Below are 18,511 nucleotides of genomic sequence, written 5' to 3'. Positions count from 1 at the left end.
TATTCAGGCTGTTCCCAGGCAGTTTACCAGGAAAGCAGAGAAAAGTTTTAAGGTAAAAACTAGGCACAGGGCAGTCACAATAGTAAGGAAACTGTAAATGTAAGTTCATTGTAAAGAAAAGTACAGATGTGTACACTTACCATAAATGTAGATGTTCGAGTGTATTCACTGTTGCAGTCATTACATTTGGGTAATCTGCTGGCAGGTTGCCCTCAGTCGGCCTGATTAACAAAGTCTTGGGTCCTGCGTCGGTTGCTGTCCCTTCTTCCATGACGTCAGGTCGTCAGGGGTATAAAACATGCAGCCGACACCACTACATCAGTTTTTCTTGCCCCAGATGTCAGGTACCCTCCAAATGGGGAGCCAAATATATATATATATATATATATATATATATATATATATATATATATATATGTGTGTGTGTAAGTAATTTAAAACACAAAAAGTATACCTCCAAACAAAAGCAAATACACCAAGAAGGCTTATAAGTGTAGTAAAAGAAAGTAGAGGCGTAGTAAGAGAAAAAAACGGGGCTGAAGGGAGGGTAACCAGGATTGCAACAGTGAATACACTCGAACATCTACATTTATGGTAAGTGTACACAACTGTACTATGTTCTTCGTGTTTCACTGTTGCAGTCATTACATTTGGGTAGATTCCCAACGCTATGGTTGGGAGGATGGATTTATACAGCATTAGGACTGGCTAAAAGGCCCTGCAAAACAGCAGTGGCAAAGCCAGCTCTGGAATTTGAAGAAAATTGGTAAATGATAATGTTTGGTGAAAGTATGAACTGAACTCCAGGTAGCAGCTTCTAGAATATCTCTGGTAGGAACACCTCTGAGGAAGGCTGTAGAAGTAGATGCCACCCTGGTGAAATGGGATCTAATCCCCTGCGGGGATAGTTTTTCCATGGTGCTTATAGCAGAAATGAATACAATGGCTTATCCATTTGGAAATGGTTTGCTTTGAAATAGCCTTTCCCTCTGCACCTGCAGCAAATGCTACCAGCAGTTGTTCAGATTTTCTTTGAGATTTAGTCCTGTTTAATTAAAATCTAAGTTGTCTGTGTACATCCAATGAATGCAGAATTCGCTCCCTCTTGTACTGTAGATTGGGAAAGAAAGTTGGCAAATGAATGGTCTGATTAAGAGCCACACTGGATACCACCCTGGGCATGAAGGATGGGTTGGTCCTGAGAGATACCCTGTCCGCATGAAAAATTATATGAAGGACTCCACTGTCATAAGAGCCTGTAATTCGGAAATCCTTCTAGCCGGAGTGACTGCTAAAAGGAAGGTTGTTTTCCAGGAGAGAAATGTTAAGTCTGCAGCAGCAGCTGGCTCAAAAGGGGGGAGAGTAAGTTTCTCCAATACAAAATTAAGGTCCCAGGCAGGGGTTGGAGCTATCCTGGGTGGTCTCAAGTTTTTGGCCCCTCTGAGATGCTGCTTTAGCAGAGGATGAGAGAAGAGGGGAGGTTCTGTGTTGCAATGTGCTGAAATGGCTGAGGCATGGCTTTTTATGGAAGAAAAAGACAGGCCCTTGTGAAGCATCTCAGTTAAGTATTGCAAAATCTGAGGAATGTTGGGCACTGCTGTGCTTATCCTTGAGAGCGATTCCAGGCACAGAATCTTTTCCATTTTTCAGCATAAGATTTTCTAGTACTAGGTCTTCTCGCCTCCAAAATGACATCCATCACAGGTTTGCTGAGGGATGTTAAGGGTGAATTTGGATGATAAGCCACTCTGCAAGATTCAAAGTTTGGAGCTGAGGGTGCAGAGTTTGGTTGTTCTGCTGAGACAGTAAGGAAGGTGTCTGAGGCAGGTGCCACGGTGAAATGTGTGACACACTGCGCAGGAGTGGGTACCAGTGTTGGCAAGGCCAGTCTGGAGTAATCAAAATCATTTTTGGTTTATCCTGTTTGACTTTTAGTAGAACTTTGGAGAGCAGAGGCAGAGGAGGAAAGGCATAGACTGATCGTTTTTTCCAGCTGAAGGACACAGCATCCACTTTCCAGGCTTTTTTGTGATGAGTTCTTGTGCAACATTTGTCCAACTGATAGTTCTGTGGTGAGGCAAAAAGATCTATGTCTGGGCTCCCCTATTTGCGTGTCAACATTTTGGAAATCCGTGGTTCCAGTTTCCATTCGCGTGGGTCCATGAGATTTCTGCTTAGTTCGTCTGCCAGAGTATTCAGCTTTCTGGGCAGGAATTGAGCTTGTAGTTGTACTTGATAGCTCAAGGCCGTGTTCCACAATGCCATGGCTAGCCTGCAGAGGGGGTAGGAGTGTGTACTCCCCTGTTTGTTTATGTACCACATAACCGTGGTGTTGTCGGTCTTTATCAGTAATTGTCCTGAATGAAGGTAGTCCTTGAAGGCTGTCAGTGCATTCTGTACAGCTAGCATTTCTTTTTGATTTATATGAAGGTGCATTTGATTTGGGCTCCATTTGCCCTGAATGCACTTCCCTGCCAGATGAGCCCCCCATGCATAGTCTGATGCATCTGTAGTTAGGGTCTGGGTGGCAGGGGGTTGTGAGAATGGCAGTCCCTTGTTCTGGTGGCAGGCCTCTGCCCACCATAGGAACTCTAGGCGCAGGCAAGGAATGATAGGAATCATTGTTTCCAGGCTGTGACAATGTTGACTCCATAGACTTTTTGGGTACCACTGAAGTTTCCTCATATGCAGTCTTGCATATGGAATTAGAAGAATGCAGGAGGCCATGAACCCCAAGGCTTGCAGTATTTGCCTTGCAGAAAGCATTGTGGCCACCTGTTTGAAGTAAGTTACCAAATGAATTTGCTTTTCTGGCGTAAGGAAAGCCATCTGGGCAGTTGTATTCAAGCTTGCACTCAGGAATGTAATTTTTTGAGAGGGTACCAGTTGTGATTTATTTTCGTTTATAGTGTACCCTAGACAAGTTAGAACCCTTTTTACAAATGCCAGATGTTTTAGAAGAATGTCCTTGTTTTCTGCCTGAATTAGACAATCGTCCAGGTATGGATATATTTGAATATTTCTTTGCCTGCAAAATGCAATTACTGGAGCCAGCACTTTGTAAAGACCCTGGGCGCAGTAGATGAGCCAAATGGCAGTGCAGAGAATTGGTAATGCAAGTAGCACGCTTTGAAGCGGAGGTATCTTCTGCAAGATTCCCTGATTGGGATATGCAGGTAAGTCTCCTTTAAATCTAGAGTTGCCAACCAGGCATCTTTGCCTAGCATAGGAAGTAACTGGTGAAGTGTCAGCATCTTGAATTCTGGAATGTCCAGAAAGGTGTTTAGAGTAGATAAGTCCAGAATTGGACGCTATGATTTGTCTTTTCTGGGTACCAGGAAAAGTCTTGAATAGAAACCTTGTCCCTTTTCCTCTACTGGTACCAGTTGAATAGCCCCCATGTTTATAAGGGAAAGTACTTGTTTCTGGGCCTCTGCCCACTGATTTGGGGGCAGGTCTGGCCATCCATTTGGAGTTGGCAAAGTTTGGAAACGAAATCTGTATCCCTGGGATGCTATATTTAAAACCCATTTGTCATGGGTTATAAGTTGCCAGGTTTTTGCATGTAGAGCCAGTTTCCCCCCCCAAAGGGGCGGCTAAAAGGTAAGTGCTTGGTAAGTCTAAAGGGCAGTCATTGAGACTGCTTACCATAGGGAGGTGTCTTGTTGTTTCCAGATTTGGAAGAGGAGGAACCCCATTGTTTAGTTATGAAATTCCCTTGGGACTGAAACCTGGTGCCTTTGGAATGTCTGGGTTTAACTCGAGTGGCTCTCGAAGGAACGGGAAAGCACCAGTTCTTAGTAGGACAGTGCCTACTAAATCTTGGAGGCTGCATTTGTAAGAAATCTTTCACAGTTTGCATAGATTTAGCTTTATCTTCCATCTTTTTTAGAATTTAGCCTTATTACCAAAGAGATGGTCCTGTTGTAAAGGAGCATCCAACAATTTTGCTTTAACATGATCAGGCAGAGATTGCTCTTTGAGCCAAACATGCCTTCTTAGCATAGACCCAGTTACAGCAGCCCTGCAAGAGGCCTCCAAAGAATCAAAGCCACATTGCAAAGTATGTTTTCCAACTTGTTCAGCTGAATGCAATAAATCCTGTAAATCTTTATTTACCACACAGTCAGAAATCAACATCATTTTCTGTTTAAGCAGTCCCATGATATGCTACTGATACTTTAGCATATGTAATTGACAGTTTAAAGCCCTGATTGCTAAGGTTGCAGAAGTGTAGACCTTCTTACCCCATCTATTCAGCGCCCTGGAATCTCTATCAGAAGGGGTAGGATTTTTTTGCAGTAGAAGCCTTAATGCCCTTGGGGCCCTGATAAATGGTTTCAGGATCCGCACCAGGATTTTTGAAAAGGAATTTGTGGGAGTCAGGAACTCTGTAGTATCTGAATGGCTTACATGGAGCTGGAGGCAGAGAAGCAGGAGCCATACTAGATTCTGAAAACACATCATCAGCAATGTCTAGAACAGGAGGTATAGCCAAAGGCCTAAACTGAGAAAGAAGAAGAAAATCCCTAAGCCTCTTTTAAGATTCAGAAAAATCCTGACTTTCCCAGTGGAAATGTTCCCTTAAGGTATGTAAAGTTTCCCCAAAAGAAAAATCCTCAGGGGGAGAAGCAGAAGGAATGGAATCCTCTGCATCAGAGTCCTCATAAGTAGGTATAGAAAAATCCTGTTCAATAGAAGAGTCAGAAGAAATAGATTCCTGTTCAGAAGATTCATAGTAAATTTCTTGCCTAGGCCTCCTTGAAGGGGGGGGGGGTGGCTACCCCAGATTACAGTAATTAAATCTTCAGCCATTTTGATCATTTGCTTTTTAGGCATAAGGGCCTGCACATGTGACCTAGGCATCGGTTTTTTAGACATAGTTCGAGATTTTGGCCTTAATATTGAAGATGGCGTCGGTTTAATATACAAATCTGTAGGCATGAATACAAACTCAGAAGCCAGTGCCTGAACAGCGGCTCCGGACCCATCCAAGGTAGAGACATCCGCGGGTTCCATAACTGAAGCATCTCACAGCATACCGGACTCCAAATGGGTCTCAGTAGAGGCCTGCGAATCAGAAGTAGCGAGTATCAGGGGCTGCGAAAGCACCTCACTGAGTAACGAACTGGCGACTGGCTTAGGAGAAGCGTCGTCGGCAGTTTTGGACCTCAATGGCCTGTCTCGGTCTTTTTCTTTGTGTTTTTTAGGTATTCCGGTAGTCGGATTGCTAACCAATGTCATTTCTGGATAATTAAATTGTGAGCCAAAATATTTAGAAGCAAAAATGTACTGACGACTGATACTGCGTTGATTAAATAAAGCACAGAACCGACAGCAAGGTACGTCGTGGTCAGGGCCTAGGCAAGGAATACAGTACAAATGAAAATCCTTATGAGGTATTTGCTTCCCATAAGTAATGCAATTATTAACTTTTACTGACATCAGTAAGTAGCAAGAAAAAGTTTCCCCAATGGGGTACTTAGCTTTTTAGTTGAGGACTTCAGTTCTGAAACTCGAAAACGAAAATTTCGGGAGTCAGACGACTGGCACTTGCGAACTACTTCTGCTTCGGGCACCGTGCGGAAAGAAAGACTGATATAACAGCATTGGCTGCATGTTTTATACCCCTGACGACCTAACACCATGGAAGAAGGGACAGCAACAGACGCAGGATCCAAGACTTTGTTAATCAGGCCGACTGAGGGCAACCTGCCAGCAGATTACCCAAATATAATGACTGCAACAGTGAAACATGAAGAACATCACAGACAATTGGTAAGACAGACAGTAAAGTGTGTGCACAAGTTTTAAGCATGCATATGCCAAAACAGAAGAGTAAAGCCCAGGTAAATCCCAAACAAGAAGGTTTAAACTAGACAAAGAGGTTTAAGAAGCACCACTACAAAGACAGAAGAAGATGACGGAACAGTTGAGCAGCCTACCAGTTGATTTAGACGATGGACAGTGAGGAAGTACTAAACATAAGTAGCATGAGCTCTTCCATTCAGACATAATCATTAGTAACAGCCAAGTCTAATAAAATGTAGGAAAGAGCCTTACTTAGGTCACAGCTTTGGGACACATTATCAATTATCCAAAGCATCAGAAAGATGTGTCCCAGAGACTGCCCCTCCTATGGGACAGGCTTCCTATCCATGTGAAGCAGAGTTGGTCTATAACCCAGTTTAAGCATAACCTAGACAAGTGGATGGGGAACAGGAAACTTACATCAGGCCTGACACCCATGTCCCTTATGGACAGAGGTAGCTTATAAATGCCTGGCCCTCACTGTCCTTTTGGATACAGGACATCATTATTGTTTCCAGATAACTTGGCTAGGCTTAGAAAACAGTATATGAATCTATGAAGTCCATCCAGTGAAAGCATCACTAATATGTAATAATCAAGACTGATGAAAACCTAGAAGCACTGTTGCTTAACTGTAAAAATGACCCTGCAACAAAAACATTACTTAGAAAATACATGTTGCTTTAACTATTTCAGAAAAAATACCATTAGGAAAATGGGAACAGATGAACTGGGAATTACACTAGGCTCTCAGAAGCATTAAGTTAGTACACAAATTTAAAGCAAAATTAACCAAGTCCAACTATGCTTTAGTGTAATACTAAAAATAGAAACCTACAAATATGTCATCAAAACAAAAAAGGTAACAATGAAGTGCAACTATACTTTACCAAAGTACTGGAAACAGAAACCACCTAATACAATGACTACAACAAAGTCCAAAAATAAAGTTTTATGACTTAAAGTAAATTGCAGGATATGTATATTTATTTTTCTGAAATATCTATAACTAACATTCAAAACAGACAAATTAGGCAGCTCTGGGTGCTATCAGAAATCTGGCATCAGAATAAGAAGTGATCTAAAAGCTCTTCATATGGCAAACAATTAGCATTGTTTCAGAGTTCCAAACCACTCCACAGATCAAGGTGACAATTCTGCAGCAGCATATGGTATACTATAAAAGCATTTGGAAATGTATTTTGGAGTCTTACTCATGCAAACAAATCAAGGTAGATACTTGACTTACCCTCTTCACGTTGAGTATCCTGGTTAAATCTTAAAGATCGTGTTGAGTCCCATTTACTTTTCTGAATACTTAGACTGGAACAAATAAAATAATTTGAATTACACTGCTGAACCCAATACATTTTGATCTCTTCATTCACATGTCACTTCCCCAGTGTTATAACTGTGCAGTTATTAACACTTCTCTCAGTATATCTGGATTAATGGTGGGGGTGCCCTTCTTTTTAGGTGAAAGTAATGCAATTCTTTTAGTGTTAGGGTGAATTGTCAAAATGTAAAATGAATCAGATCCTTCTATATTGACTGTATTTGGTGGATGTTTAACCATACAGTTTTCTGTTGCAAAGAAATTACGGAATGTATTATGTGCCTCTGTGCCAGTAATACGACAAAGTAATACTTACTCTGACATTCAGAATTATTTTGACTTAATTTTCCTTAAATTACATTAGAATAGAAAAAAAACACCCATACTAAATTTGTAACTATCCAGTTTTAACAAAAAAAAAAACAGATCTCTGGGAACATGTCCACTTCAAATAACATATAAAATGAAACTAAAACAGTTTAAAAACACACACTAGAAGGCAAGATATTGATTTACCAGAACATTACAGTTAAAAGCTCATGTTACCAAATAACATGCTAATCTTTAGCAAGAAAATAAAAATGCAAAAGTGCCATATCACAGTGCGGGGTAATGCTTAGCAAGGATGCCTGACAGTGTCTGGCTCTCAACGTCCGTTCCTGGCTTGGGAACCTTCTGTGTGGACAGCACATCCTCAATATGTCCATGTTGTTTTTTGTTGAGGTTTCCAGCTTTCTTATATATCCCCCTGCTTGGGAAATGGTGCAACTGCTGCAGAGCCCTTGAACTACTGAACTCTTATTATTATCCTACAAGAATACATACCCTACAAAAACACACACACACAGATTGTGAGGAAATATCTGACCCTGGTTAATCTCAACCTTAAAGAAAGGCTCAGGAACAAACCACCATGGTGGCATCCTAAATGAAAGACGATATACAACAAAAGGAAAAAAATATGGCAAAACCAGGAAGGGTAAGTCCCACAAAGATAAAATTCCCTCAAATTAAATAGGCAACTAAGAGGCCTAATTAGGTCAAGTAAAACCAACTTTGAGGTTATGATAGCCTCCCAGATGAAAAAGAACTATAAGGCCTCTGACAGCTATGTCACAAACATCAAATGCAGCACACAGCAATGTGCTGAACTAGTGGTAAATAGTGCCACATTTACAGAGCCTGAATTTATAAGGAACCTATTCACAGATATGTATTAGGTCTTCTGTCATCACAAAGAGATACCAAGACCATTACTCACCTCAAATATAATTCAAATAAATCCACTAAATACAACATAATATACAAACAAATAGATGAAATTAGGAGATGGAGGGCTAGTAAGTCTAATAAGACCGGGGAAAGCACATCAATTATAAGCAGTTATGGTGACCATCTCTTACATCTACAATATTCATTTACTTAGAGTACTGAAATGCTTAGATCCTAAGCACTGTACAAATGAAACAGCATAACAAACAGAAGAATAAAAAAATTGCAAATCTATAAAAGCCAAAGTACAGGAAGGTATCTAAAATTAAGAAATGAAAATCATATGCTTATATAAATTAAAACTGAATAAATAAATATAAACCAGATTAAGCTCCCCCCCCCCCTTTGGGTCCAGATGAATCCTCCTGAATAGATAGCACTTCAAGCATCAACAGAAAGAATACTGGGAAACACTTGCTAGACTAAGGGAACTTAACTGGTTTAACACAACTAGGACAAGATATTCAAAGCACAGTTTGCTTGATGTCTGTAAATGAGTTTGCGGAATTGGCAACGTCAGCCACTTGAGGATGAGGTGCCTACATAAGGTACAGGGTCTCTAAAGCTTATTTAGATAGACAGAACAGTGATTCTAAAAAATGTGATAGCTGTGAATCAGAATTTTAAAAACATACCTGGCTGCATGTGGCAGTCAAAGTAGAATCTATAAGAATAGCACAATACAACTAGTTCTTGACATGTCAGTCAGTCGTTTTGCATCAGAACTCTGCACTTGCTGCAAATGAGCAAGAGCATTATCCATTAAACCAAGGTGAAGAGCAATGTAATACTGATGAACACTTGGGGAAAACTACAAGATAAATTAGTGGATCTTGAGTAGATCCAGGATGGCTAATTTACACACAGTGGATATATCTGGGTGCACTGAAGGGACATAAAATATACTTTTGTTGAAGACCAGATTACCAACTTTAAGGATTTTCCACCTTTGAGCCCTCTGGTAGATGGACCCCTATGATGGGTTAAATGAATAGCACATCGGGCAAGCCAAGACATTTAAAAATAAATAAATGTCATAGCTGGTACCAAGGAATGGATAGGGATGCAGGGATCTACTGAGAAAGGGCTGATAATGGTAGGTCAGAAACTTCAGTCACTGTAAGACTTAACCCCATGCACCCACCAGAAGTTTTTTACATGTTCTCAGTCATGTGGGCTTTCTGGCACATCAGAAAGTGTTATGGCAAGGCAAATTCCATATTATGCAAGAAAACAGAAGTGGTGGGATGTTATAAAAACATAATTATAAAATGACTTCTCATTAGTATTAAAAAGGTGCATACTGATTGGTCAGCCCAACCAGACTGCCCATTGTAAACCTAGCATATACCAATAAAAAAAGTCCAGCTGTTGAAGTCCCAATGAGTGACCAGACTTTTCTATGGATATATACTAGAGTGCAGACCAAATACAAAAAATATCAGGTATGTTCTGCAAAACTAAAGAAACAGAAATGTACCTGATTTCCCTTGTATTGCTGTGCATTCTCACCAGACTACTGTGCCTCTGAACTGACTGGATGTTCGGAGACGGTCCGATTTTTTTTTACTTTTACTCTTTTCTCCATTGCTTTTGTTGAACTGACAACAAACAAGAAGGAGTGAGGATAGTCACCACGATCAAAGATAGGTGCAAAGAAAATTCAACCAAACGTCTCCTTAAGCATATTTCATCAGATGGGTTTATCGTTTGGTGAGTTACGTCTTTGGCTGAAAAGTGGTGTTCCTTTTACGGACAATTTTGTTGAACAGAACTGGTACACATGTGTAATACATCATAAAATGCGGAAGAATGGGGAAACAATGTGGACTAACACTGCAGTGCCATTACACAAAGACATTATTTAAGAAAGGTAAGAAATTTCTTTCTTAAATAATGTCATTATATGATAGCAATAACCTACAATTGGGTGTGGGTAATGCTGGATTTGCCCACTGTTGCCTTTGTTTGATCCCTAGGGCTTTGCACTTGTGATCAAATCAAACCAACCATGGGTAAATCCAGCATTACCCACACCCAGTCATGGGTTATTACCTAAAGGGGAAAATAAATGATGGAAGGTCCCTTCTGCAATGGAAAATGTGGCTAATCAGATTCAAGAGGCTGTGACAACTTCTTGAAAAGGTGACTAACATATAGAGAATGTGGATCCCTATCACATTAATGAAGTTTCAAAACTTCAAACATCATATGGCCGAGACCATATATATGATCAAAGTTTTGAAACTTCAAAACTTTACATTTTGTACCCCCTCCACACTCGTTGCTAATTAAATATACAAACTCTGTGATCACACTCCAGTGGGGAAAACCAGTAAATTTCCCATTCAGCGCTGTACAGCGATCTCCATTCACAACTTCGATCATGTGTTCTCGGCTGTATGATGTTCAAAGTTTTTGAAACTATGACAATGTGATAGGTACCCAGAGAATGTATATTATTCAGAGCATGATTAACAACAGGAGAAAAAGCAGGGGAGATAAATGAGTTTCATGACTGGTCCCCAATAAAGGACAGACAGACGCAGACAGAGAATCAGGAAAGACAAAGGATTGGGAGAAACCTACATAAAACTGATGAATGTGACCTATGTCAGAACACACACACAAGCAGATTCCAGCAAAATAAAACTTTAATTTGTGTCACAGAGCAGCAACTCAAATCAGAGGTAATACTGCCACCCAAATAAAGAGATGGGTGACAAAAGGAAGGCAAACAGCAAGTTACAGCATGCAGAAGAAACTAATACTGTAACAGTTAAAAGTAGAAAACGATGGGGGAAAATGAGAATTGAGTTAATGACTAGCTAGTGTCTAACCTCCACTTTGTTGCTTTTTTCCAGGTCCAACAGTCATCTGGATGTATAACTTATAACTCCAATATGCTGTTATGAAGTGATTGGGATGAAGGTTGCAGTAATCGCTGCAGCTAAATCCTTTGGCCCATGGCAGTTTGCCTACTGGGCAAACAGATCAACTGCTGATGCCATTTCGGTGATACTTCACCTCACACTGGAGCATCCTGAAGAGAATTTGCAATTGTTATTGTTTAACCAGGATAGTCCATTGGGCCAAAAGAACCCATTTTCAATGCAGTCCTGGGGTGAAAAGCTCCACACACAGATTACAATAAGATTACAGTGATTAACATTTTAACAATTCTGGTTAAAAAAACACAACAAAAATACTGAGGTTACAGTCAAAAATAGAAGGGATTTTTTTTTTTGAGGGGAACATTGCTCTAGTAGGATTAAGAATAAGTAGTTAGCTGCAGTAGGCTTAGAATTTGCTAGATGCAAATAAGTAATTTGCTAGATGCAAATAAGAAGTTGTTTACTAGAAGCAAGTATGAATTTACTATCTGGAATTTGTGAGATGGAAAACTGTAGGAATTGGGGAATAGGTTATGAGGGATGGGAGCAGGAGCATTCCCATGTGGATGTTAGATGTAAGTGGAGCGATTTTGTAAAGGATGAGAGGCTAGTGATGGTACAAATGGAGGGAGGGAGTTCCATAGGTGTGCTAGGGAAAAGGACAGGAGATTTTGTCCTGGGGGGCGAAGGGGTCTGTAAACTTCTATTAGGTTTTGATTGGTTGATCTTAGAAGTCTTTGTGTGTGGTGCACTTTAATGGTAGTGGAGAGGGAGGGACAGAGGGATAGCTGGAAAATGAGTTTATGTGCATATGTGAGCTGAGTATAGGAGAGGTAGTTGGGAAGCTCTAGCCAGCTTAGTTTGTGGAGAGGTGCACAGTGATGGGTTGGATGATTTGTTGCTAGTGGCGAATATGGCTATTTTATTATAACAAGAAGACAGTTTAGTTTTGAGAGATGATTGTAGGTTTGTTAGAAGAGGGGCACCATAAAGAAGGGAGGGTAAGAGAAATGTAGTAGAGAAAGTAAGCTTAGTAGCTGAGGTGAGGAACCGATTGTGTCGGTACAGCATGCCAAGTTTGTGGTGGTTTTTTTTTATGTTTAGTAGTAGATGGGAATTGAATTTAAGCTTGTCATCGATTTGGACTCCTAGTAGTTTGGTTTCAGATACCAGTTCAAGAGGTGTATTATTTTGGCTGGTGGTGGAGAATAGTTTTCTATCAAAGGTGTTAGTTTTAGAGGGGATAAATATCATAAGTTTTGTTTTAGATGCATTGAGTGCTAGATGGTTGTCTTTCATCCACTGTTCTGTGGTAGAGAAGGCATCTTGAGTCAGCTTTAAGAGAGTTGGGATGGATGTGGCAGCGCAGATGATTGTAGAATCACCTGCATAATGAATAATGTTAGCATAAGGGACTGAGTGGAAAAAATCATTAATGAATATATTGCCCTGTGGGACACCTGGGGGTGTTGAGGAAGGGAAGGTGGCTTTTCCACTTGACAGCCTGTTGAAACCAATTGAGAGATGAAGGTGATAGGTTTAGGTTAGACAGTTTAGTAAGGAGTAGGTTATGAGAGATAGTGTCAAGGTCAGTAGGATGGTAGATACAGTGAAGCCAGAATCTCTAGCTTTATTCACAGTTTCCAGGAAGGATAGGAGGGCAGTCGTGGTACTATGATTGGGTCTGAATCCATGTTTGGTAGAGTTGATAGGTTGTTGTCCAAGAGATAGGGAAGGAGTTGAAGATGGATACATTTAATGGGCAGGAAATTGGTGATATTTGCCACCTTTATGCATTTTCCAGATTTGTGGAACAAGACCTTCTTGGATAGAGCGGTTGATTAGGATACTGATAATGAAAATGGAAGGTGGGTTGAGAGGATGGGGAATTAGAGAATGAAGATGGAGTGGGTGATGAGAAGTGGCAGTAGGAGGTGAATTGTTATTAGAGAATGAAGAGGTAAGTTTGGAGATAGTCTATGAAAAAAGAGTTGAATTGGGTGGCAAGCTCAAGGTCTTGTACATTTGGGCAAGGGATTGGGTTTTCTGTTGTACCAGGTTTTTTTGTGGGTTGGTTTTATGGTTGCTTTGAAGTAAGGAGTAGTAGTTTTGATGGTCAGCTGTGATAAGCTTTTTAACTAAGTTACAAACAGCAGAAGAGAACAACAACTAATGCCAGGTAGACGTCATTAGACTAGACTGGTAGAATGCCAGTAGGAAGAGTAGAAGAGAACAACAACTAATGCCAGGCTGTTGTTCATAAATTCAGCTCAGCATTAAATATGGTGATTCCAATGCAACTTATAGAAAAGCTAATCAACCTTGGCATAAATAAAGGGTTGTGCAACGGGATCCTCGATTTCCTGACAGGAAGACCATAAAGGACCTGTGCTGGTAACAACACTTCAGGGAGTATTATAGGATGATAGGAGGTTACTAGGCTATTGGTTCTGAGGCCTCTACAAGCCTAGCTAAGAGTTTATCTCCTGTTTAGCCAAGTCAACATCCACAGCCCCTGTCCAGCAGGGACATAGGTGGAATCCCAGGAGTGTATTTTCTGTTTACCATCCAGTTTTCCAGGTTGCACTTAAAAAGGGATAATGAGGTACTCTGCTTGACGTGGAGAGGGAGTCTATTCCACAGATGGGGGAGTCTCTGGGACATAAATCTGTCCCGCCAACAAGTCCTACTAATACCACAGACCAGGTTGAGGTAGTGCGTGTGGGTTGCTCAAGTGGAGCTTGACTTGCAGATATGCAGCAGTTTCATCAAGGCAGGGTCTGAGATTGCTTTGTATGCCAAACAGAGGTCACCTTTGAGGAGTCTGCATGAAACTGAGTAGAGAGACAGGCTTTTATTCTATGTAGGGTAGGTGTTCGAGGCCCTGGATTCTCCTTGTCAGGAACCTCTGTGGTCTCTCCAGCTGCTGCATGTGCTTTGCGAGATACATGCCAAAGGGGGCGTTCTACTCAATAATTGGCCTTATAAGGGGAGGATACAGGGATCTTATGACCTCTTTGTCCCTGGATGAGATTACTTATGAGGTGGGCCATGTAGAAAGCTTCCCGTACAACGGAAGCAACATGGTGGTCAAAAGTCAGGTTGTTATCAACCTGGGTGCCCAAATCCCTCACTACTGATTCTGCACTTAGGACGTTGTTATTAATGTGATAATATGTGGGGAAGTCACTCTCCGCAAAGGGGATGATGATGCAGTTTTTTGGCATTCAGCTTGAGGCCATATTTCTGGCATCAGTCATTTGTTTGGGTAAGACCCTCTTGTAGGACATCCACATCACTTGGGGAATTGACAACTGTGGCCAGCTTGCAGCCATTTGCAAATTTGGTCAGCCACAGCCAACCGGTTTTGGCCTGCACCTCAGAGAAGTATATCCCGAATAACAGAGGCCCCAAGACCGATCCCTGGAGTACGCCACTCGTTACAAGTCTATTGCTTGAGGTGACTTTCCCCCTTTTGATTAGGTGGGTTCTAACAGTGAGCCAGTTTGCTACCCATCTGGTAACATATGGATTGATGCATAGTTGAGAGAGTTTACCTACTATGCCCGAGTGGGGAATAGTGTTGAAGGCTTTGGCCATGTCAAGGTAGGTGGTGTGCACCATCTTCCTCTCGTCCATGGCTTTGGTGACCGTCTCAAAGAAGATGACCAGATTTAATAGACATGACCTTCCCTTGACAAAGCCAAACTGTGTGGAGTCGAGTGTTTGGAGGCTCCCAATGTCCCTGTTAATGAGGTCCATGATCTTCCGTTCAAGGCCTTGCAGATCAAGCTAGTTAGGCTGACGGGTCTATAATTTCCTGGATCGGTGGATGGTCCGCCTTTGTGTAAAGGGATGGTAGTGGCTGTCCTCCACTTGGCTGGGACAAAGCCGGTACTCAGGCTTTGGTTAAATAGGGTGCCTAATGGTGTTGCAAGCTCATGTCTGAGTTCATGTTGGATGCGGCCTGGGAAGTTATCGGGTCCCATGGAGGCTGTATTTTTTGTCTTTGAAATTAAATTGAAGACCTGTTCCATACAGATAAGGGGTGGGGGTGGGGGGCAGGTATTGGTGATGCCCTGATTTACTGATTGGGGACAGAGGGGAGAAGTTTTTGCTGAATCTGTCAGCCAGTAGATTGGCTATATGTGGTGTCCTTGACCACAGTTCTGAACAGATTTGGGTGCTTCCTTTGAGATTGCGGACATATGTGACAAAGGCCTTATGACTGTCTTTAGTAGATGTGGCCAATTTGGACTCAAAGTTGGCTTTAGAGGATTTCATTAGTGCACTTATTTGCTTGTTCAGGCTAAGGAGAGATTACTTCCAGTTGGGCACCTGGTCCTCCTTGGTCCTGGACAGCAATTTTTTCCTTTTGTTATATAGTTTCTTTATTACAGATGTCCACCAGACAAGTTTACTCTTCCTTGCGGAGGATGATTTTGTCCTGTCAGATACTCCTGATTCCATGCATCTATATAAATGCTCATATAGTACTATGGTGTAGATTTGGACATTGGTGCCAGTTCCTACAGTGAGGGAGGGGGCTGTGAAGCTGTTTATACCATCCCTCAGGAGGTTGTAATCTGCTTTGGAGAAGTTTTTTTGTTTGACCCTAGCTAGAAGGGGGTCAGCGGAGATGGTGACTTTGAACTGACCGCTTTAGGGTTGGATCTTACCAGGGAGGATGATACCGTTAGGGGTGCTGCAGTAGTTACTCGTGTTGGTTAATACCAAGTCCAAGATATTATCACCTTTTGTGGTGGTATCAACTAGCTGTTCCAAGACATTTGCATTGATAAAATTGGGGAATCTCTGGTCATTTGTGTTCTGGCATGAGTAGTTTTTCCAATCTATGATTGGGTAATTAAAGTCACCCAGGATCACAATCAACACCAGAGTTCTTCAGGGTTGTGTGCCAAGTCTGACTGCTCTGTGAAAGCTAGCATCATCATCATCAGATTCATAGATGACACCACAGTGGTGGGACTCAAGTGCTGATGACGAGAGTGGGTATAGGAATGAGGTCAACTCCTTGATTGAATGGTGCAACAACAAGAATTTGGACCTGAATGTCAATAAAACCAAATAAATTATTATTGACTTCAGAAAGAGCTCTGCCATGTACCTGCCCTTCAAGATCAATGGAGGAGTGGAAAGAGTCCAAACTACAAAGTTCCTGGGGTTACATATATCAGAGGATCTTTCTTGGAGTACAAACACAGGCCAGCTAATTAAAAAAGCCCAACAGTGACTACACTTCCTAAAAAGGCTAAGAAAACAAAGCTCTTTATGAATGTTCTAAATACCTTCTACAGAAGAGCCATCGAGAACACTATCACCAGCAACTGCACTGTATGGTTCGGTAACAGCACAATGGCTGAAAGGAAGAAGCTGCAAAGAATAAGAACATCAGAATAGATTGTGGGCACTAGTCTTCCTACCTTACAGGAGCTCTTTAAAATGAGATGTAAAAAGGAGCCTTGCAAAATACTGAGTGACACTTCTCATTCAGCATGGGGTTGGTTCACTAAACTTGCATCTGGTAGAAGGTTTTGGAGTATCGGCTGCAGGACCTCCAGATTCATGAACAGTTTATACCTAATTGCAATAAGACTCATTAATGCAGACGCAAATCTGGAGGTATCAAAACTATAACAGATTGTTACACTGTCATTCATTTTCTTCCATAAAGTAATTCTACTTATTTATTGCACACCAAAATTAATATATTATCATTCAAGTGCAATTCCAATCACTTCCTTATGTTCAATATCACCCAATTTCACCTCTCATTCATCTAGTAATCAGTGTTGTCCAGTGTGTATATAAATACTGTACAAGCATGTGCATCAGCTACCGAGATATTTACTTTTGTGCTACAGTTATTTTTTATTCTTTAATACCTATCATATCTGACTTTTTGTGTTTGTTTTTCTCCTGTAAAAGAGATGACACTTGGAATTTCGTTTAGGTAAAGCTTGTGTTTCCTAAATGACAATAAAGTTTCCTTGAATCTTCTTTGAACCTAACTTTTGTGAATTATGACTGCACATTTATTTTAGAGGATATGGTAGAATTTTTTCTTGTGATTACACACACATATATATATGGGAAAAGGGAAATTTACCTTACCTCAAGTGCTCCAAGTTGTGATACCTAATCCTAGACTAGGCAATATAGTCAACCTCACTGAACAAGCGGAGCTAAAGTGGATATGCAGGCTGGCGGCCCATAGGGAGAAAGGCCTGAATGAGGTTCTGTCCATTAAACCGCAGTTGAAGGCCAGACCTTTGAGATGATCTAGATGACCTTTTTTCTGTGATCTCATATTCTCCACTTGTACTTTGATAAATTGATTACATAATATTTAGGCTTCTAGGTTATACTATGGCTTCCACATATACATCACTTGGTACTGTTGGTTCATGAATTGTATCCACAGTAGGCCAGTTCTGTATATTTTATGCTGAATAGGATATGTCAACATTCTCATTTGTCATACCTAGTTTGGTTAAATGTTGCAAGACCTAGTCCAGTATATTCATTTAGGTTGTTTTGTGGATTTGCTAACAGATTTTATACACACAGATTATAGTTATTCAATATGCATTTTAAACAATCTTTGGTTTTTATATCATTTTTCAGTTTGTATACATGGTTTTAATTATTGATTTTATCCTCAATATCCTACATTTGTTATAGATCCAGATATATTAGCAGATGTTCATTGTCCAACCCAGATGCATTTACTTCATAGAGTGATTGTTTACCATAGCATTTCATTTTGTTCCCCCCCCCCCCCCTTTACACCACATTGGTCTTATATCAGCATTTTGAACATGTAGTTGGTTCTGTCGCCAATATGGACGTTGCTTTTTTGTATGTGTTATGTACACTATTCGAATTTGACCTTTTGGATTTGTATATAAGAAGAGCTTTTTCAATGTGCTATGTCGCTTAGACATCTTGTTAGCTTGAGTATCTTATTCGCAAGAAGTTTTAATCTAAGTGTGATCTGTACAACACGTTGGCTTTGTAATAATGATGTTATGTGTTGTTAAAATGAAGTTTTTCAGAGTTTTATTTGTATTTGTAACATTGCTATTATGAATTATTTGATTTTATATTATTTTATTATTGCACTGTCACTTTAAATGCTTTAGCACAGCATACCAGGAAGTTAGTAGGAGTGACT

The 18,511-nt window shown here is 40.7% G+C and overlaps 1 protein-coding gene across 1 annotated transcript in view; it reads right to left on the bottom strand.

Moving 5' to 3' along the window:
- Positions 1-18,511, bottom strand: part of LOC122813118 (uncharacterized protein KIAA1841-like) — a 1,352,705-nt gene that overhangs the window by 161,682 nt on the left and 1,172,512 nt on the right. The window contains exon 14 of the mRNA XM_044085254.1: positions 7,061-7,134. Within this exon, the coding sequence (XP_043941189.1) occupies positions 7,061-7,134 (74 nt within the window). The remainder of the gene's footprint in view (positions 1-7,060; positions 7,135-18,511) is intronic.

Source organism: Protopterus annectens, chromosome 1.part1 (assembly GCF_019279795.1).
Source record: "Protopterus annectens isolate FY-2018-M chromosome 1.part1, PAN1.0, whole genome shotgun sequence".
Classification (NCBI taxonomy): Eukaryota; Metazoa; Chordata; order Ceratodontiformes; family Protopteridae; genus Protopterus; species Protopterus annectens.
Note: the sequence above shows the minus strand (reverse complement) of the source record. Positions and strands in the feature narration are given on the sequence as shown.